Below are 22,726 nucleotides of genomic sequence, written 5' to 3' on the forward strand. Positions count from 1 at the left end.
ATCAGTGCAATAATAATCAGTGCAATAGAGATCAGTGCAATAAGGATCAGTGCAATAGAGATCAGTGCAATAAGGATCAGTGTAATAGAGATCAGTGCAATAATGATCAGTGCAATAAGGATCAGTGTAATAGAGATCAGTGCAATAATGATCAGTGCAATAAGGATCAGTGCAATAAGGATCAGTGCAATAATAATCAGTGCAATAAGGATCAGTGCAATAAGGATCAGTGCAATAAGGATCAGTGTAATAGGGATCAGTGCAATAATGATCAGTGCAATAAGGATCAGTAAAATAATGATCAGTGCAATAGAGATCAGTGCAATAAGGATCAGTGTAATAGAGATCAGTGCAATAAGGATCAGTGTAATAGAGATCAGTGCAATAAGGATCAGTGCAATAGAGATCAGTGCAATAATAATCAGTGCAATAAGGATCAGTGCAATAGAGATCAGTGCAATAAGGATCAGTGTAATGGGGATCAGTGCAATAAGGATCAGTGCAATAGAGATCAGTGCAATAATAATCAGTGCAATAAGGATCAGTGCAATAGAGATCAGTGCAATAAGGATCAGTGCAATAAGGATCAGTGTAATAGGGATCAGTGCGATAAGGATCACTGCAATAAGGATCAGTGTAATAGAGATCAGTGCAATAAGGATCAGTGTAATAGAGATCAGTGCAATAAGGATCAGTGCAATAGAGATCAGTGCAATAATAATCAGTGCAATAGAGATCAGTGCAATAAGGATCAGTGCAATAGAGATCAGTGCAATAATAATCAGTGCAATAGAGATCAGTGCAATAAGGATCAGTGCAATAGAGATCAGTGCAATAAGGATCAGTGTAATAGAGATCAGTGCAATAATGATCAGTGCAATAAGGATCAGTGTAATAGAGATCAGTGCAATAAGGATCAGTGCAATAAGGATCAGTGCAATAATAATCAGTGCAATAAGGATCAGTGCAATAAGGATCAGTGCAATAAGGATCAGTGCAATAAGGATCAGTGCAATAAGGATCAGTGCAATAATGATCAGTGCAATAAGGATCAGTGTAATAGGGATCAGTGCAATAAGGATCAGTGCAATAGAGATCAGTGCAATAAGGATCAGTAAAATAAGGATCAGTGCAATAAGGATCAGTGCAATAAGGATCAGTGCAATAGAGATCAGTGCAATAAGGATCAGTGCAATAATAATCAGTGCAATAGAGATCAGTGCAATAAGGATCAGTGTAATAATGATCAGTGCAATAATAATCAGTGCAATAATAATCAGTGCAATAAGGATCAGTGCAATAGAGATCAGTGCAATAAGGATCAGTGCAATAATAATCAGTGCAATAGAGATCAGTGCAATAAGGATCAGTGCAATAAGGATCAGTGCAATAGAGATCAGTGCAATAATGATCAGTACAATAATGATCAGTGCAATAATGATCAATGCAATAATGATCAGTGCAATAATGATCAGTGCAATAATGATCAGTGCAATAAGGATCAGTGTAATAGAGATCCGTGCAATAAGGATCAGTGCAATAAGGATCAGTGCAATAGAGATCAGTGCAATAATAATCAGTGCAATAATAATCAGTGCAATAAGGATCAGTGTAATAATGATCAGTGCAATAATAATCAGTGCAATAAGGATCAGTGCAATAGAGATCCGTGCAATAAGGATCAGTGCAATAAGGATCAGTGCAATAGAGATCAGTGCAATAATAATCAGTGCAATAATAATCAGTGCAATAGAGATCAGTGCAATAATGATCAGTGCAATAGGGATCAGTGCAATAGAGATCAGTGCAATAATGATCAGTGCAATAATGATCAGTGCAATAATGATCAGTGCAATAATGATCAGTGCAATCAATAATGATCAGTGCAATAGGGATCAGTGCAATAGGGATCAGTGCAATAGAGATCAGTGCAATAATGATCAGTGCAATAATGATCAGTGCAATAATGATCAGTGCAATAATGATCAGTGCAATCAATAATGATCAGTGCAATAATGATCAGTGCAATAATAATCAGTGCAATAATAATCAGTGCAATAGAGATCAGTGCAATAATGATCAGTGCAATAGGGATCAGTGCAATAGAGATCAGTGCAATAATGATCAGTGCAATAATGATCAGTGCAATAATGATCAGTGCAATAATGATCAGTGCAATCAATAATGATCAGTGCAATAGAGATCAGTGCAATAATAATCAGTGCAATAGAGATCAGTGCAATAATAATCAGTGCAATAGGGATCAGTGCAATAATTATCAGTGCAATAATGATCAGTGCAATAATGATCAGTGCAATAATGATCAGTGCAATAATGATCAGTGCAATAATGATCAGTGCAATAATAATCAGTGCAATAGGGATCAGTGCAATAATGATCAGTGCAATAATGATCAGTGCAATAATAATCAGTGAAATAATGATCAGTGCGATAATGATCAGTGCAATAGAGATCAGTGCAATAAGGATCAGTGTAATAATGATCAGTGCAATAATGATCAGTGCGATAATGATCAGTGCAATAGAGATCAGTGCAATAAGGATCAGTGCAATAATAATCAGTGCAATAAGGATCAGTGCAATAGAGATCAGTGCAATAAGGATCAGTGCAATAAGGATCAGTGCAATAAGGATCAGTAAAATAATTATCAGTGCAATAGGGATCAGTGCAATAAGGATCAGTGTAATAGGGATCAGTAAAATAATGATCAGTGCAATAGAGATCAGTGCAATAAGGATCAGTGTAATAATGATCAGTGCAATAATAATCAGTGCAATAATAATCAGTGCAATAAGGATCAGTGCAATAGAGATCAGTGCAATAAGGATCAGTAAAATAATGATCAGTGCAATAAGGATCAGTGCAATAAGGATCAGTGCAATAGAGATCAGTGCAATAAGGATCAGTGTAATAGGGATCAGTGCAATAATAATCAGTGCAATAGAGATCAGTGCAATAAGGATCAGTAAAATAATGATCAGTGCAATAAGGATCAGTGCAATAAGGATCAGTGCAATAAGGATCAGTGTAATAGGGATCAGTGCAATAATGATCAGTGCAATAAGGATCAGTAAAATAATGATCAGTGCAATAGAGATCAGTGCAATAAGGATCAGTGTAATAGAGATCAGTGCAATAAGGATCAGTGTAATAGAGATCAGTGCAATAAGGATCAGTGCAATAGAGATCAGTGCAATAATAATCAGTGCAATAAGGATCAGTGCAATAGAGATCAGTGCAATAAGGATCAGTGTAATGGGGATCAGTGCAATAAGGATCAGTGCAATAGAGATCAGTGCAATAATAATCAGTGCAATAAGGATCAGTGCAATAGAGATCAGTGCAATAAGGATCAGTGCAATAAGGATCAGTGTAATAGGGATCAGTGCGATAAGGATCACTGCAATAAGGATCAGTGTAATAGAGATCAGTGCAATAAGGATCAGTGTAATAGAGATCAGTGCAATAAGGATCAGTGCAATAGAGATCAGTGCAATAATAATCAGTGCAATAGAGATCAGTGCAATAAGGATCAGTGCAATAGAGATCAGTGCAATAATAATCAGTGCAATAGAGATCAGTGCAATAAGGATCAGTGCAATAGAGATCAGTGCAATAAGGATCAGTGTAATAGAGATCAGTGCAATAATGATCAGTGCAATAAGGATCAGTGTAATAGAGATCAGTGCAATAAGGATCAGTGCAATAAGGATCAGTGCAATAATAATCAGTGCAATAAGGATCAGTGCAATAAGGATCAGTGCAATAAGGATCAGTGCAATAAGGATCAGTGCAATAAGGATCAGTGCAATAATGATCAGTGCAATAAGGATCAGTGTAATAGGGATCAGTGCAATAAGGATCAGTGCAATAGAGATCAGTGCAATAAGGATCAGTAAAATAAGGATCAGTGCAATAAGGATCAGTGCAATAAGGATCAGTGCAATAGAGATCAGTGCAATAAGGATCAGTGCAATAATAATCAGTGCAATAGAGATCAGTGCAATAAGGATCAGTGTAATAATGATCAGTGCAATAATAATCAGTGCAATAATAATCAGTGCAATAAGGATCAGTGCAATAGAGATCAGTGCAATAAGGATCAGTGCAATAATAATCAGTGCAATAGAGATCAGTGCAATAAGGATCAGTGCAATAAGGATCAGTGCAATAGAGATCAGTGCAATAATGATCAGTACAATAATGATCAGTGCAATAATGATCAATGCAATAATGATCAGTGCAATAATGATCAGTGCAATAATGATCAGTGCAATAAGGATCAGTGCAATAGAGATCCGTGCAATAAGGATCAGTGCAATAAGGATCAGTGCAATAGAGATCAGTGCAATAATAATCAGTGCAATAATAATCAGTGCAATAAGGATCAGTGTAATAATGATCAGTGCAATAATAATCAGTGCAATAAGGATCAGTGCAATAGAGATCCGTGCAATAAGGATCAGTGCAATAAGGATCAGTGCAATAGAGATCAGTGCAATAATAATCAGTGCAATAATAATCAGTGCAATAGAGATCAGTGCAATAATGATCAGTGCAATAGGGATCAGTGCAATAGAGATCAGTGCAATAATGATCAGTGCAATAATGATCAGTGCAATAATGATCAGTGCAATAATGATCAGTGCAATCAATAATGATCAGTGCAATAGGGATCAGTGCAATAGGGATCAGTGCAATAGAGATCAGTGCAATAATGATCAGTGCAATAATGATCAGTGCAATAATGATCAGTGCAATAATGATCAGTGCAATCAATAATGATCAGTGCAATAATGATCAGTGCAATAATAATCAGTGCAATAATAATCAGTGCAATAGAGATCAGTGCAATAATGATCAGTGCAATAGGGATCAGTGCAATAGAGATCAGTGCAATAATGATCAGTGCAATAATGATCAGTGCAATAATGATCAGTGCAATAATGATCAGTGCAATCAATAATGATCAGTGCAATAGAGATCAGTGCAATAATAATCAGTGCAATAGAGATCAGTGCAATAATAATCAGTGCAATAGGGATCAGTGCAATAATTATCAGTGCAATAATGATCAGTGCAATAATGATCAGTGCAATAATGATCAGTGCAATAATGATCAGTGCAATAATGATCAGTGCAATAATAATCAGTGCAATAGGGATCAGTGCAATAATGATCAGTGCAATAATGATCAGTGCAATAATAATCAGTGAAATAATGATCAGTGCGATAATGATCAGTGCAATAGAGATCAGTGCAATAATGATCAGTGCGATAATGATCAGTGCAATAGAGATCAGTGCAATAAGGATCAGTGTAATAATGATCAGTGCAATAATGATCAGTGCGATAATGATCAGTGCAATAGAGATCAGTGCAATAAGGATCAGTGCAATAATAATCAGTGCAATAAGGATCAGTGCAATAGAGATCAGTGCAATAAGGATCAGTGCAATAAGGATCAGTGCAATAAGGATCAGTAAAATAATTATCAGTGCAATAGGGATCAGTGCAATAAGGATCAGTGTAATAGGGATCAGTAAAATAATGATCAGTGCAATAGAGATCAGTGCAATAAGGATCAGTGTAATAATGATCAGTGCAATAATAATCAGTGCAATAATAATCAGTGCAATAAGGATCAGTGCAATAGAGATCAGTGCAATAAGGATCAGTAAAATAATGATCAGTGCAATAAGGATCAGTGCAATAAGGATCAGTGCAATAGAGATCAGTGCAATAAGGATCAGTGTAATAGGGATCAGTGCAATAATAATCAGTGCAATAGAGATCAGTGCAATAAGGATCAGTAAAATAATGATCAGTGCAATAAGGATCAGTGCAATAAGGATCAGTGCAATAATAATCAGTGCGATAATGATCAGTGCGATAATGATTAGTGCAATAAGGATCAGTGTAATAGGGATCAGTGCAATAAAGAACAACGGAGACTAGTCCAACTGGGATTAGTACAAAATGGATCAGTGCTCTCAGATAAAAAGTGAGACTCTGCAATAGGAGGTTGTGCAATACATTGTATCAAGTTCTTTTCCGCTGGTTGTCAAATTCTGTCACATATGTGTATTGTCTGTGTTCAGCTGACTTTGAACATGTCCAGTGTGTACGGTCTTTGTCTATAGTGTCTTTGTAAAGTCTCTTTTTATGTTTTCTGTAAACAACCTGCCAGAGGGTCTGATGGAAATTAGCCCAAAGCTCTAATCTGGCATATTTACTTTTGTTTAATGCATCATTAATATGTACTGTCCCCCCTTTATCTTAAAATAAATAAAGTTAATTATAATGTGAAACTCGCCACATTTACTACATTATCAGCTGTTATTACGTTATCGGTTCCTTCAAACCTTAACTATGATCTTACAATAAGGCCTTAACCAGATTCCTACAGTGAGGCCCTAATCATAAACACTGATCTGTTTTATGTGGCCATACCGCCTTTGCTCTGCCCAATCCCGTCAGACCTTGGAAGCTAAGCAGGGAAGGGCCTGGTCGGTACTTGGATGGGAGACCGTTTGGTAACACCAGGAAGCCTAGCAAATGTAGTGAGTGAGTGAGTGGTTGGTGGTGGTCGGAGGGGCCGATGGCGCAGACTGGTTGCCTCGCTTCCGTCAGTCTACCCCAGGGCAGCTGTGGCTACAATAGTAGCTTACCACCACCGAGTATGGAGTGAACGAATAGTGCAATGTAAAGCGTCTTTGAGTGTCCAGAAAAGCGCTATATAAAACCAATGCATTATGTGGAGATGTTGCAAACTTCATGAACCTTTACAAAGTTTGAAAGTGTATGTGCTCAGGGGCAATTTTAGAGTTTCAACTTTAGGGGTGCTTAGCACCTGAGGGTTCAGGTCCGGGGGTTCTCCCTCAGCATATGTAATTTCCTGTAATTTGATGCATTTTAGATGCACTAATCACATTGCAACATAAAAATACATATACATTAAAAATGAGACATTATTTTTATAACAATTTATAAGATGCTAATCAGATTGTTTCAAAAGCATATGGCAGTTATCACTATTTATTTTGCTTTCCTATTGTGCAGAAGTGTCATGAGTGAGTTAAAGCTGTATGAATTTCTCCTTCTTCTTGTGTTACCGATGAAACAAATGAAATCAACTTTATTTTCATACAAATATAAAATGATCAAATCAATCATTAGGAATAATAGAAATAAAAACCTGTAATATGCACTTAAGGCTGTGTTAGACACATATCCAGTGTAGGTTCTCAGTGGAGGCCCAGCCCCTGGTCCTCTGCTTGAGCACCCCTAAAATAGGCCTCACCCTTGTATGTGCTCTGTTAGGGCTAGGCACTAAAATGTTTGTCTTTTAGAACCATAAAACAGAACAATAATGTTCAGTTATTCCATAAAAAACTATGTATTCTCTACTTGGACCCAACAGGCTTCAAACTTGAGTTTTTTAGAAACCATTAGTACCTAAACTTACTTTTCCAATACCATACTGGTATTGTTTATGGGACCCAACTCTATGCTTCATGGACACCCGCCTCCAAATAATCATGTGGGAATGGGCCATGGACATCCTCATACCAACTACAAGAGTATAAAAGTCCTGCCGGTGCTTGGCGGAGGGAGAGAGGCTCTGAGTCATCTGTCACAGACACAGTATTTCAGAGGCGATGGACAACACCTCATCTATCACTGTCTTTACTATGTCTGGGTTAAGTGGAATTGGAAAGTACGGGATTCCTCTGTTTGTTGCAACTTTATTGTGTTATTGTTTGATCTGGGTGGCAAATGTGACAATTATTGTGACTATTATTATGGATAGGAACCTCCATGAGCCCATGTATATTTTCATCTGTAATCTTTGCATCAATGCACTGTTTGTTACTGCTGGTTTTTACCCAAAGTTTCTCATTGACCTCCTCTCCTCTGCTCATGTTATTTCAAAGGTTGGATGTTTGTTGCAGGGATTTGTGATCCATGGCTTCTTGGGCGCTGATTACTCTATTCTTTTACTCATGGCTTTTGACCGATATGTGGCGATTTGTCGACCTCTGGTGTATCACTCTATAATGACAAGACAGAGAGTTTCTGTATTAATCTTTTTTGCTTGGTTTATTCCTCTAAAGCTAATCGCCATTGGCTCAATAACAACATCCAATGAAAGGCTGTGTGGCTCACATATTCCCAAGATCTACTGCATTAATTATTTAGTGAACAGGATTGCTTGTGCTCCATCTATAGCAGCTTTAGTAGTCCCAGCTGTTAATTACACATTTTTTGTGTGCCAACTTCTTGCTATTGTTTGGTCATATATTCATATCATAAAAACATGTGTACATTCAAAGGAGAATCGTGTAAAATTCATGAAGACATGTTTACCGCACTTAATTTGCCTCATAATCTTTTTTGCTTCAGTGTGCTTTGACTTGATGTACGTCAGATTTGGCTCAGATTCAGTGTCAGACAGTGTGAAGAATTTTATGGCAATTGAATTTCTTATTGTTCCTCCGCTCAGCAATCCTTTCATATATGGCCTAAAAATGACCAAAATTAGGAACAGACTTCTGCAAAGTTTTCGGCTTAATCTAAAATGAATTATTCTCACTGAACCCTTTGTGATTCAGTGATTTGTTGTCTGTAAGCAAGTGTGTTGTATAATGCTAAAGTTTAACAGCTTTGATTTCTCACACAAAGTGGATCATCTGTTTGTAAAAATCTAAGGTTTGTTTTTCTACTCAACTATAATTAAACTATCCATGAATAACGTCTCTTTGAAATTGTTGTGACTGTAGTGAGAATTCTGTGTTGTGCATGTGCGCAAACACGGGAGAAAGATTGCACGTTTGGACATAAGCATGAATTTTCCGGCATTTTAAGCACCACAGCAAGCGGCAGTATGTGTAGTATTGTACTTCATGTAACCACACATCAGGCTAAAATGTTGCTTAAAACTAACAAAGCTATGCCAGGTGGTGAAATAAAATGTTTTATTTCATTATACTATGTTGTCTTTAAATCCTTCACTGAGATCAGAACAAGCTGTCAACTCCATCACCTTACAATGTCAACAGATATCTTCTGAAATCAACAAACAAATGTATGATTTTTGTCTTATGTCTATTTTTTGTCTATGATGCCCTGAAAAGACTACTTAATACTTTCCAATCCTTGCAAAAATATTAACACAATTAGAGGTTTGATGGTCTTATAGCCTCACTAAATGCCTTATTGTAATTTAAACAAAAAATCTGCACATTAAACACCACTAACCATTCACTCGCTCATGCATCACATTCATACAAATGCACCGTGTGTGGCAGCCCCGGATCCAGGATCTGAATCCAAATTCCTACAGTAATAGCTCCTACAGTCAATTCTTATGTTTTTGGCTCTATAAACCACCACAATGGATTTGAAATGAAACAACAGATTTGAAATGAAACAATGGTGTTGGAAGTATAACCGTTTTTAGTTGAGCCTCCCACTTTTCATGGGACCAAAAGTAATGGGACAAAGCAACAATTATAAATCAAACTTTTTCCATTTAAATATTTGGTTGCAAATCCTTTGCAGTCAATTACAACCTGAAGTCTAGAAGGCAAAGACGTCACCAGGTGCTGGGTTTCATCCCTGGTGATGCTCTGCCAGGCCTCCACTGCAAATGCCTTCAGTTCCTGCTTGTTCTTGGGGCATTTTCCCTTCAAGCCTCCATGGGACTTCAGCGGGCTGCGAATATATTTTTCGTAGGTATGTTCTGCCACCAACCAATCACAAGTCATGAATGTGAAATGTCATGCATATATCAACCAATCAGCTGACCCTGCCCTAACCACTAACCTTAAGGATAGTGGGCTGGTGCCTAATCTTCATACATCTCTGATTGGATGAGAAATGTACTCAGTGGCAGAACATACCTATAAAAACAAACTTCACCAGCGCGTGATCATGTGACGATGTGATGTTGACAATTTGCACGAGCTCGGCACATGGATCTTTTATAAAAGTCTCGGTAGTATCGTAGTTAGCTGTGCGCCATCATGGCCAATTGGCTGTTGTGGACCTGCCGTCTCCCCCTGAAGATTCGACAGGAACAGGGAAGGGTTGCTATTAAAGTTGTGTGTGATGTTCATGATACTGTACTGACTTGAGATAAAAGGTAATAAAAGCTTCAGTCTTGCCATATGAGTGCATTGGCATCTTTTACATTACACACAAAGAATAATAAAAGAAAAATCACTTCCCCAACCAGTCTCGAACTCACTTTTTGAAAACGGTGTGATTCTGGACAACTGCGCTGACCCCTACACTACAAAGCCACACCAATTACTGTTCAGATATTCTGTACTCATCACAGTAAGCCATGCCATTCCAACGGCCATGTCAAAATGTGACAGTCACCAATGACATTGGGATGTTATTAATTGCATGACAAGGCTGCGTCCTTTCCTCATCCTGTTTATGCATATATGTTCACCTGACATCGCAGATAACACTGATTGCAGCACTTGGCCGTCAATAGAGATCTTACGATCTAAAAGTCACAAATTAGCATAAACTCCAATCAACACCGTGAGCTATGCACACATTTGACCACAGCGTATCGCTGTTGTACTATAAACTTTTGCCAATGGAATTTATTTGTGCAGATGACCTTTAAACTAGAGACCAATCATCTCTTCATCATTGACATCAAACCTATTTAGAAGATTCCTGATTAGGCGTAAAGTTCACCTTCATTTGTTTCTCCATGAGGTGGAGCCAGGCTGGTGGTCAGGTATTTCTGACCACTGCAATCACTTTTGTCTTCTCCACATTTAGAGAGACATTGTTCTGTGTGCACCACATGGTCAGACTGCTCACCTCACTCCTGTAGTTCGACTTGTCTCTGTTGCTGATGAGACCCATCACTGTTGTGTCGTCTGCAAACTTGATGAAGAGGCTTGAGTCGTACCTTGGAGTGCAGTCATGGGTCAGCACAGTGAACAGGAGGGGGCTCAGCACTAGGGTTGGGCGATGTTCCCTTAATTGGCCGTTGACGATGTTTACAGTGAACCATCGTGATGGACGATGATATCGTCCATTTCTCATTATAAGCATTTTTTTTAAAGACATTTACATAGCCTATATATAAGCTGCATATTACTATGTATGCTAGGAAAATATGAGATTGCAGGATAAATGGATCTAAACTAAACATGATCTGAACAGAGTCATGGAACACGACTTTTGCAAAAGAAATGTGTTGAAGAAGAAGAAGAAGAAGATCTTTATTTATATAGCGCCTTTCACAGACATATAGTCACAAAGCGCTTTACATGAGACAGTTGTACATTCACTCCATACTCGGTGGTGGAAAGCTACGCTTGTAGCTTCAGTTCCCCTGGGGGAGACTGTCAGAAGCGCTTTCGCGACTACACACGTCTGCGCCAAGAATATTTCGATAAGAAATTTCAATTAAATATAGTATATATAGTAAAGTTTCTCAAGCTCTCCCAAGGTTGGCAAAACATGCATCTCAATAATCTCTTTAAGATATGGATGTTTTTTTTTTTTTTTGTTTCTTTGGGGGGAGCAAGAGGGGGTACTTCTCTTTTTCACCCCGTTTCATGCCTGTGTGTGGCCAGTGCAGGGACTGGGAATCTTTTTAAAGTTGAGGGTCACATGGATTCCACTCAATATCAGCAGATTCTGGAGAACAATGTCCAGGAATCAGGGACAAAGTTGAAGTTGAGCCGGGGCTGGATCTTTCAACAAGACAACGACCCTAAACACTGCTCAAAATTTACAGCGTGCCCAAACTTTTGCATACCACTGTATTTGTGTGTTTGGGTTCCAGTGCGTCTGACGCGGGCCTCGGCTCCGCTGCTAATCTCCACAAAGTCCTGCGTCTCTTTCAGAGAACGTGGTGCCAAATTTCCGTGATGAAATGGATCACGGTCATTTGAGGATAAAAAAAATATAAAACATTACAGCTGTGTTTAGCTCGCAGGTTTTTTTTTAAACTAGATTTGACGGACACGCGCTCTGTCCAATGAAAATACGTGTATCAGACAGAGGGCGTTTGGGCAGGTGAGCCTGCGCTCTGACTGGCTGAAGGGTCTGCTACGTCATATCCATTTGTTATTAATTATCATTATTATATTATAAACAATCTGAAATAAACTGCTGTAAAGCATTTCACCTGATGCATGTGATTTATATGGATGCACATGGTGGATCAGCACCTCCAAATCTGAGGCCATGGTTCTCCACCGGAAAAAGGTGGCTTCCCCTCTACAGGTCGGTGGGGAGTCCTTACCTCAAGTGGAGGAGTTCAAGTATCTCGGGGTCTTGTTCACGAGTGAGGGGCGGATGGAGCGTGAGATGGACAGACGGATCGGTGCGGCGTCAGCAGTGATGCGGTCGCTGTATCGGTCTGTCGTGGTGAAGAAGGAGCTGAGTCGGGGCAAAGCTCTCGATTTACCGATCGATCTACGTTCCCACTCTCACCTATGGTCATGTGATTTGGGTCATGACCGAAAGGACAAGATCGCGAATACAAGCGGCCGAAATGAGTTTCCTTCGCAGGGTGTCTGGGCGCACCCTCCGAGATCGGGTGAGGAGCTCAGTTACCCGGGAGGAGCTCGGAGTAGAGTCGCTGCTCCTTCACGTCGAAAGGAGCCAGCTGAGGTGGCTCGGGCATCTGTTCCGGATGCCTCCTGGTCGCGTCCCGCGGGAGGGAGTGTGTCCTAGTGGGACAAGGCCTTGTGGAAGGCCCAGGACACGCTGGTGGGACTATGTCTCCGAGCTGGCCTGGTGTCGCCTCGGGGTCCCCCCAGAACAGCTGGAGGAGGTGTGTGTGGATCGGGAAGTTTGGGCATCTCTGCTGAGACTGCTGCCCCCGCGACCCGGCCCCGGATAAAGCGGAAGAAAATGGATGGATGGATGGTCCCCCCTTTATCTTAAAATAAATAAAGTAAATTATAATGTGAAACTCGCTACATTTATTAGATTATCAGCTGTTTTTACGTTATCGGTTCCTTCAAACCTTAACTATGATCTTACAATAGAGCTTTAACCAGATTCCTACAGTGAGGCCCTAATCATAAACACTGATCTGTTTTATGTGGGGATGTTGAGCATTTGTTGCAAACTTCATGAACCTTTACAAAGTTTGAAAGTGTATGTGCTCAGGGGCGATTTTAGAGTTTCAACTTTAGGGGTGCTGAACACCTGAGGGTTCGGGTCCGGGGGATCTCCCTCAGCATATGTAATTTCCTGTAATTTGATGCATTTTAGATGTACTAATCGCATTGCAACATAAAAATACATATATATTAAAAATGAGACATTATTTTTATAACTATTTATTATTTATTATTGTTTCAAAAGCATATGACAGAATGAATCACTATTTATTTTGCTTTCCTATTGTGCAGAAGTGTCATGAGTGAGTTAGAGCTGCATGAATTTCTCCCTCTTCTTGTGTTACTGATGAAACAAATGAAATCAACTTTATTTTCATACAAATATAAAATGATCAAATCAATCATTAGGAATAATAGAAATAAAAACCTGTAATATGCACTTAAGGCTGTGTTAGACACATATCCAGTGTAGGTTCTCAGTGGAGGCCCAGCCCCTGGTCCTCTGCTTGAGCACCCCTAAAATAGGCCTCGCCCCTGTATGTGCTCTGTTGGGGCTAGGCACTAAAATATTTGTCTTTTAGAACCATAAAACAGAACAATAATGTTCAGTTATTCCATAAAAGACTATTTTTTTCTGGCCTTGGACCCAACAGGCTTCAAACTTGAGTTTTTTAGAAAACAATAGTACCTAAACTTACTTTTCCAATACCATACTGGTATTGTTTATGGGACCCAGCTCTATGCTTCATGGACACCCGCCTCCAAATATTCATGTGGGAATGGGTCATTAGATTAGATTAGATGGTACTTTATTGATCTCACAGATGGAGAAATTGCATTCGATGAGAGAGCATCCGGCAGCAGCACCCATTCAGTGCGCACCACTCTTTTTCCACTCTTTTTTTTTCTTTGGTGAAAGATCGTTGTGTCGCGGCCGCCATCTTCACTGTTTTGGTCACAGGAGGAGCACTGGTTGATGGGAAATCCGTAGACGATGACCGCGGCGGTGGAGCTCTTGCACTTGGCCAAGATGTTCTTGGCCACACAGGTGTAGTTGGCCGTGTCGGACAGACGCGCCTGCTTGATGATCAGGTTGTGGTCCACGGTGATGTAGAAGTTCCTGTCCTCGGCCGGGTCGATGATCTCGTTGTCCTTCAGCCACTCCACCCGCATGACCTTGGAGGATGGAGAAACTGTAGCTGCCCTCTGTCTCCTCTGATCATCTGAAACGGTGCACCGCCTCCTGGGCTTGTCCCGTCTCAGAGCGTAGTGTCCTGCACTGGTCAGCTCCACCTCGTCCTTCCTCTTCCTCCTGCACAGCTCCCTCCACAGTCTATCACCATCTCCTCGTTGGTCCCTTTTGTTGTTTCCTGTAGCTCCTCTTGTGACGCCTCGTCCGTGCTGCAGGTGTGGGGGCTCTTGGTGCCTCTTCACTGTTCAGTGTCTCAGAAGAAGATGTTTGTAGATCTCAAATGGGTTTAGCTGATAAGCTAGCAGTTTGTTTACCTTCAAAAAGCTGCTTTCTTCAGGACCATTTTGGACTCTCAAAGTAAACAAATCCACCAAACCTCCACAAAAACACGACAAAGATGTACAAAAGTATCCAGAAAAGCAACGTGGTTCGCTGAAAAAGGCACACAATTCACTGAAAAAGGCAAACAATTCAGCTGCACCAGGAGAGAGGGAGGTCACTTCCTGTTTTCACGTCGCCATGGACATCCTCATACCAACTACAAGAGTATAAAAGTCCTGCTGGTGCTTGGAGGAGGGAGAGAGGCCTTGAGTCATCTGTCACAGACACAATATTAGATGTGATGGATAATGTCTCATCTATCACTGTCTTTACTATGTCTGGGTTAAGTGGAATTGGAAAGTACAGGATTCCTCTGTTTGTTGCAACTTTATTGTGTTATTGTTTGATCTGGGTGGCAAATGTGACAATTATTGTGACTATTATTATGGATAGGAACCTCCATGAGCCCATGTATATTTTCATCTGTAATCTTTGCATCAATTCACTGTTTGTTACTGCTGGTTTTTACCCTACGTTTCTCATTGACCTCCTCTCCTCTGCTCATGTTATTTCAAAGGCTGGATGTTTGTTGCAGGGATTTGTGATCCATGGCTTCATGTGCACTGATTACTCTATTCTTTTACTCATGGCTTTTGACCGATATGTGGCGATTTGTCGACCTCTGGTTTATCACTCTATAATGACAAGACAAAGAGTTTCTGTATTAATCTTTTTTGCTTGGTTTATTCCTCTAAAGCTAATCGCCATTGGCTCAATAACAACATCCAATGAAAGGCTGTGTGGCTCACATATTCCCAAGATCTACTGTATTAACTATTTAGTGAACAGGATTGCTTGTGCTCAATCTTTAGCAGCTTTAGTAGTCCCAGCTTTTAATTACACAGTTTTTATATGTCATCTTATTGCTATTGTTTGGTCATATATTCATATCATAAAAACATGTGTACATTCAAAAGAGAATCGTGTAAAATTCATGAAGACATGTTTACCGCACTTAATTTGCCTCATAATCTTTTTTGGTTCAGTGGGCTTTGACCTGATGTACGTCAGATTTGGCTCAGATTCAGTATCAGACAGTGTGAAGAATTTTATGGCAATTGAATTTCTTATTGTTCCTCCGCTCAGCAATCCTTTCATATATGGCCTAAAACTGACAAAAATTAGGAACAGACTTCTGCAAAGTTTTCGGCTTAATCTAAAATGAATTATTCTCACTGAACCCTTTGTGATTCAGTGATTTGTTGTCTGTAAGCAAGTGTGTTGTATAATGTTAAAGTTTAACAGCTTTGATTTCTCACACAAAGTGGATCATTTGTTTGTAAAAATCTAAGGTTTGTTTTTCTACTCAACTATAATTAAACTATCCACATTAACGTCTCTTTGAAATTGTTGTGACTATAGTAAGAAATTCTGTGTTGTGCATGTGCGCAAACACGGGAGAAAGATTGCACGTTTGGACATAAGCATGAATTTTCCGGCATTTTAAGCACCACAGCAAGCGGCAGTATGTGTAGTATTGTACTTCATGTAACCACACATCAGGCTAAAATGTTGCTTAAAACTAACAAAGCTATGCCAGGTGGTGAAATAAAATGTTTTATTTCATTATACTATGTTGTTTTTAAATCCTTTACTGAGATCAGAACAAGCTGTCAACTCCATCACCTTACAATGTCAACAGTCAGATATCTTCTGAAATCAACAAACAAATGTATGATTTTTGTCTTATGTTTATTTTTTGTCTATGATGCCCTGAAAAGACTACTTTTTTTTTTTTTTTATTGTTTTTTGTGCTCATGTCAGGAAGAAATATTTATGTTACAAGTCATATGGTCTACACACAACATGTCTTTTTTTGTCCCCTTTTTGGTCGGTTTAAGATTTTATAATTGATTAATTGAGATTGAACCTCACGTGATACTTTGAAACAGTTAAAGATAATTCTTTGCCATTTCTCCAGTTCGATATCTTCTCCTATGTCCTTCTCCCAGGCCGTTTTTAGGCCGTGGAGGTTAGGGGCATTAGCTTTCCTTATTAGGTTATAGAAAGCTGATGGACCACCTTTTATCAGACAAGATGTTTTCAATAGTTTTTGAATATCTGTAACATTTTGGGGACTGGATTTAAAAGCAGAATAGAGACAGTGCCTTAGTTGTAAGTATTTCCAGAAGTCTTGTTTTGGTATTTTATAGTGCTCTTTCAAGTGCTCAAATTCAACCTTGCATCCATCCTTAACCAGATCCCCTATGTGGAGAATTCCTGCCTCAGCCCATTGTAGCCATAGAATTGGTTTCTTGCCTATTTTAATTTTGGAATTCAGCCACACAGAAGAACCCGCTGTTAATGTTGGGTCAGTTTTCACAAGGCTGTGAGCTGTGAGCCAGCTTTGTTTAGTAAAATCTAGAATGGGATTATAAGTGAGTGAGAGCCTACCAGATTGTGATACAAATGTGTCTGTCCGAAAAGGTTTTAATATTTCTTTTTCAATATTAACCCATGATGGTAATTTAGTTACAGGTAAGTTGCACTTAGATAGTTGTTCTTTGGCAGAATATAACTTGACCCGGCCAACTAGAGGTTTTTTTCCTTGCCAAATGAAAGATTCTACACTTTGATTATATTCTTTTAACAGCGTCTTGGGAAAAGAAAGAGGAAGCATATACAGCAAATAGTTTATCTTGGGAATAAAAATCATTTTAATCAAGTTTATTCTGCCAATTACGGAGATAAAAAACTTTTCCCAGTTACTTAGAAGTAGTTTAATATTTTGAATTATAGGCTCTAGGTTAAGATACATCATTTCATCTATGTTTCTTGTAAGTTTTATTCCTAAATACATCATATTGTTGGGAGTCCTTTTAAATGGCCATTGAGTAGTGGACATAACGAAGGCCATGGTTGCCAAGATGAAAGCGTCTGGTTCTCCTGATGATCCGCTTCCCCCTCGCCTTTTTAAGAAGGTTTTTGAGACACTCGCACCTGCAGTTTTGTCCATTTTAAACTGCAGTTTATCAACTGGTGTTGTTCCTGCTTATTTTAAACATGCTGTAGTTCACCCTTTACTCAAAAAACCTGGCCTCGACTCATCTGCGCTGTCTAGTTACAGGCCCATTTCTAAACTTCCCTTTCTCTCCAAAATACTGGAGAAAGTGTTTTTTGTTCAGCTGAAGTCATTTTTAGATGAACACAGCATTTTTGAAACTTTTCAGTCTGGTTTTAAAAATCTTCACAGCACTGAGTCGGCACTTCTTCGTGTTTTTAATGATATTTTTGTCTCAACTGATGCTGGCTCCTCAGTTGTCCTGGTGCTGTTAGATCTGACGGCTGCATTTGATACAGTGGACCACGCGATTCTCCTCTCACGGCTTGAACACTGGGTGGGAATTCGTGGCTCAGCCTTGCAGTGGTTCCAGTCATATTTGACTGACAGATGCCTCCGTGTAAATTTTGGTGCATGCGTTTCCTCTCAGGCCCCTTTGTCATGTGGGGTACCACAAGGATCAATACTTGGCCCTTTATTGTTTTCCTTGTACATGCTCCCACTTGGTTCCATTCTGAGAAAACATGGCATGACTTTTCACTGTTATGCCGATGACAGTCAAATCTACCTGCCTTTAAAGAAAGGTGACCCACATGCTGCTAGGCCCCTTTTCGATTGCATCAGCGATATCAAAGCATGGATGGCCCTTAACTTTTTATGCCTAAATCAGGACAAAACTGAAGTCATGGTTTTTGACCCTAGTGGCCCTAATTGCACCCCTCCTGACCTTGGCTTTTTGTCTGATTTTGTCAAGCCGGTTGTTTTCCAATTTGGGCGTAAGAGTGGATCCCGAACTCAAATTTGAGAAACAAATCAACGCAGTCGTTAAGTCCAGTTTTTTCCACTTGAGAAAACTGGCGAAATTGAAGTCTATTTTATCAAGGCAGCATTTTGAAACTGTAATACATGCCTTTGTAACGACCAGGTTGGATTACTGTAACGGCCTTTATGCTGGTGTGAGCCAGAGGGCGCTCTCTCGACTGCAGCTCGTTCAGAACGCTGCAGCTCGGCTTTTAACAGGGACACGGAATAATGACCATATCTCACCGGTTTTAGCTTCTCTCCATTGGCTCCCAGTCAGATTTAGAGTTGATTTCAAAATTCTTCTCTTTACTTTTAAAAGTCTGAATGGCCTCGCCCCCACCTATCTGTCTGACCTGATTCAGCCTTACTCGTGCTCTCAGGTCAGCGGATCAGCTGCAACTGGTTGTCCCAAAAACCAAGCGCAAACTTCGGGGAGATCGGGCCTTCTCTGTTGCCGGCCCGCGGCTGTGGAACCAGCTGCCATTAGAGATTAGACAGGCCCAGTCCCTTCCTGTTTTTAAATCTCTCCTAAAAACGCACCTTTTTTCTCTGGCGTTTAATGCAAATTGAGATTGCTGCTGTTGTTGTACTTCTTACCTCATATTTTTTTTACTGTAAATATTTGTATCTGTTTCTGTGTGCGGCACTTTGGCCAACTGTACAGTTTTTAAAGTGCTTTATAAATAAAGTTGGTATGGTAAAGTTGGTATGGTATATTTAATGATATTTCTGAAATAGGAATGACCTCTGATTTAGCCCAGTTAATCCTATACCCAGAAATTTTGGAAAAGTTATCGATTAGCGATGTTATAGGAGGAATTGTAGTTGTGGGGTTTTGTGTAACCCGGAGTAGGTCATCCGCGTATAGGAGTGTCTTATGTTCCTCCTGACCAGCCCATATCCCCTGGATTTGGGAGTTGCCCCTGATAGCGATAGCCAGTGGTTCCAAGGCGAGAGCGAAAGTGAGGGGAGAGAGCGGGCAGCCCTGTTTTGTGCCTCTAAAAAGGGAGAAGGAAGGAGATATTATTCTGTTACATGATACAGAAGCTGTGATATTTTGATACAGCAAGGTAATCCATTTTAGGAAGGAGGGTCCGAATCCAAACTTTTTCAGGGTAAACCGTAGATAGGCCCATTCCACCCTGTCGAACGCCTTCTCTGCATCTAGGGAGAAGGCCATGACAGGGTTGGAATTATTTTTGGCGTTATGTATAATGTGCAGTAGCCTTCTTAGGTTGTCTGCAGAGGACCGTCCCTTCACAAAACCCACTTGATCCGTATGTATAATGGAAGGAAGTACCTTCTCCAATCTATTTGAAAGGATTTTTGTTAATATTTTGCCATCAACATTACCAAGTGAAATAGGTCTATAGCTACTACATTGTTGAGGATCTTTCCCTTTTTTTGTGTATTATTGTAATCAAGTTATTATTCATTGATGGTGGTAATGATTCCTTTTGGGTGGCATAGCGATAGACTGTTAGAAGTCTTGGAGCAAGGTTTTCATGAATTCATGAAGACATGTTTACCGCACTTAATTTGCCTCATAATCTTTTTTGGTTCAGTGTGCTTTGACCTGATGTACGATTTGGCTCAGATTCAGTATCAGACAGTGTGAAGAATTTTATGGCAATTGAATTTCTTATTGTTCCTCCGCTCAGCAATCCTCTTATATATGGCCTAAAACTGACAAAAATTAGGAACAGACTTCTGCAAAGTTTTCGGCTTAATCTAAAATGAATTATTCTCACTGAACCCTTTGTGATTTAGTGATTTGTTGTCTGTAAGCAAGTGTGTTGTATAATGCTAAAGTTTAACAGCTTTGATTTCTCACACAAAGTGGATCATTTGTTTGTAAAAATCTAAGGTTTGTTTTTCTACTCAACTATAATTAAACTATCCATGAATAACGTCTCTTTGAAATTGTTGTGACTATAGTGAGAATTCTGTTTTGTGCATGTGCGCAAACACGGGAGAAAGATTGCACGTTTGGTCATAAGCATGAAATTTCCGGCATTTTAAGCACCACAGCAAGCAGCAGTATGTGTAGTATTGTACTTCATGTAACCACACATCAGGCTAAAATGTTGCTTAAAACTAACAAAGCTATGCCAGGTGGTGAAATAAAATGTTTTATTTCATTACACTAAGTTGTCTTTAAATCCTTCACTGAGATCAGAACAAGCTGTCAACTCCATCACCTTACAATGTCAACAGATATCTTCTGAAATCAACAAACAAATGTATGATTTTTGTCTTATGTCTATTTTTTGTCTATGATGCCCTGAAAAGACTACTTAATACTTTCCCATCCTTCAAAATATTAACACAATTAGAGGTTTAGGGGGTTTTGTCCACTCCGTCAGACACTGAACCTACCATGCACTAAGCTTGTTGTTATTTCCTCATATATTTGATGGTCTTATAGCCTCACTAAATGCCTTATTGTAATTTAAACAAAAAATCTGCACATTAAACACCACTAACCACTCACTCGCTCATGCATCACATTCATACAAATTCACCGTGTGTGGCAGCCCCGGATCCAGGATCTGAATCCAAATTCCTACAGTAATAGCTCCTACAGTCAATTCTTATGTTTTTGGCTCTATGAACCACCACAATGGATTTGAAATGAAACAACAGCTTTGAAATGAAACAATGGTGTTGGAAGTATAACCGTTATTAGTTGAGCCTCACACTTTTCATGGGACCAAAAGTAATGGGACAAAGCAACAATTATAAATCAAACTTTTTCCATTTAAATATTTGGTTGCAAATCCTTTGCAGTCAATTACAACCTGAAGTCTAGAAGGCAAAGACGTCACCAGGTGCTGGGTTTCATCCCTGGTGATGCTCTGCCAGGCCTCCACTGCAAATGCCTTCAGTTCCTGCTTGTTCTTGGGGCATTTTCCCTTCAAGCCTCCATGGGACTTCAGCGGGCTGCGAATATATTTTTCGTAGGTATGTTCTGCCACCAACCAATCACAAGTCATGAATGTGAAATGTCATGCATATATCAACCAATCAGCTGACCCTGCCCTAACCACTAACCTTAAAGATAGTGGGCTGGTGCCTAATCTTCATACATCTCTGATTGGATGAGAAATGTACTCAGTGGCAGAACATACCTATAAAAACAAAACACCAGCGTGTGATCATGTGACGATGTGATGTTGACAATTTGCACGAGCTCGGCACATGGATCTTTTATAAAAGTCTCGGTAGTATCGTAGTTAGCTGTGCGCCATCATGGCCAATTGGCTGTTGTGGACCTGCCGTCTCCCCCTGAAGATTCGACAGGAACAGGGAAGGGTTGCTATTAAAGTTGTGTGTGATGTTCATGATACTGTACTGACTTGAGATAAAAGGTAATAAAGGCTTCAGTCTTGCCATATGAGTGCATTGGCATCTTTTACATTACACACAAAGAATAATAAAAGAAAAATCACTTCCCCAACCAGTCTCGAACTCACTTTTTGAAAACGGTGTGATTCAGGACAACTGCGCTAACCCCTACACTACAATTACACTTACAATTACTGTTCATATATTCTGTACTCATCACAGTAAGCCATGCCATTCCAACGGCCATGTCAAAATGTGAATCACCAATGACATTGGGATGTTATTAATTGCATGACAAGGCTGCGTCCTTTCCTCATCCTGTTTATGCATATATGTTCACCTGACATCGCAGATAACACTGATTGCGGCACTTGGCCGTCAATAGAGATCTTACGATCTAAAAGTCACAAATTAGCATAAACTCCAATCAACACCGTGAGCTATGCACACATTTGACCACAGCGTATCGCTGTTGTACTATAAACTTTTGCCAATGGAATTTATTTGTGCAGATGACCTTTAAACTAGAGACCAATCATCTCTTCATCATTGACATCAAACCTATTTAGAAGATTCCTGATTAGACGTAAAGTTCACCTTCATTTGTTTCTCCATGAGGTGGAGCCAGGCTGGTGGTCAGGTATTTCTGACCACTGCAATCACTTTTGTCTTCTCCACATTTAGAGAGACATTGTTCTGTGTGCACCACATGGTCAGACTGCTCACCTCACTCCTGTAGTTCGACTTGTCTCTGTTGCTGATGAGACCCATCACTGTTGTGTCGTCTGCAAACTTGATGAAGAGGCTTGAGTCGTACCTTGGAGTGCAGTCATGGGTCAGCACAGTGAACAGGAGGGGGCT

The 22,726-nt window shown here is 39.7% G+C and overlaps 2 protein-coding genes across 2 annotated transcripts; both read left to right on the top strand.

Moving 5' to 3' along the window:
* Positions 1-7,682: 7,682 nt before the first annotated feature.
* On the top strand, positions 7,683-8,606 carry LOC306968307 (olfactory receptor 6E1-like; the record flags this gene model as incomplete). Its single annotated transcript, XM_079563650.1, has 1 exon — positions 7,683-8,606. One exon carries the CDS (start codon positions 7,683-7,685, stop codon positions 8,604-8,606), a length of 924 nt encoding a protein of 307 aa, XP_079419776.1.
* A 6,380-nt stretch (positions 8,607-14,986) lies between these two features.
* LOC306968308 (olfactory receptor 6E1-like) lies at positions 14,987-15,877 on the top strand (the record flags this gene model as incomplete). Its single annotated transcript, XM_079563651.1, has 1 exon — positions 14,987-15,877. The coding sequence occupies one exon, from the start codon at positions 14,987-14,989 to the stop codon at positions 15,875-15,877; it is 891 nt and encodes a 296-aa protein (XP_079419777.1).
* Between the last annotated feature and the right edge of the window lie 6,849 nt (positions 15,878-22,726).

The sequence above is a fragment of the Gobius niger genome (genome assembly GCF_951799975.1).
Source record: "Gobius niger genome assembly, chromosome: 9".
In the NCBI taxonomy this organism is placed as follows: Eukaryota; Metazoa; Chordata; class Actinopteri; order Gobiiformes; family Gobiidae; genus Gobius; species Gobius niger.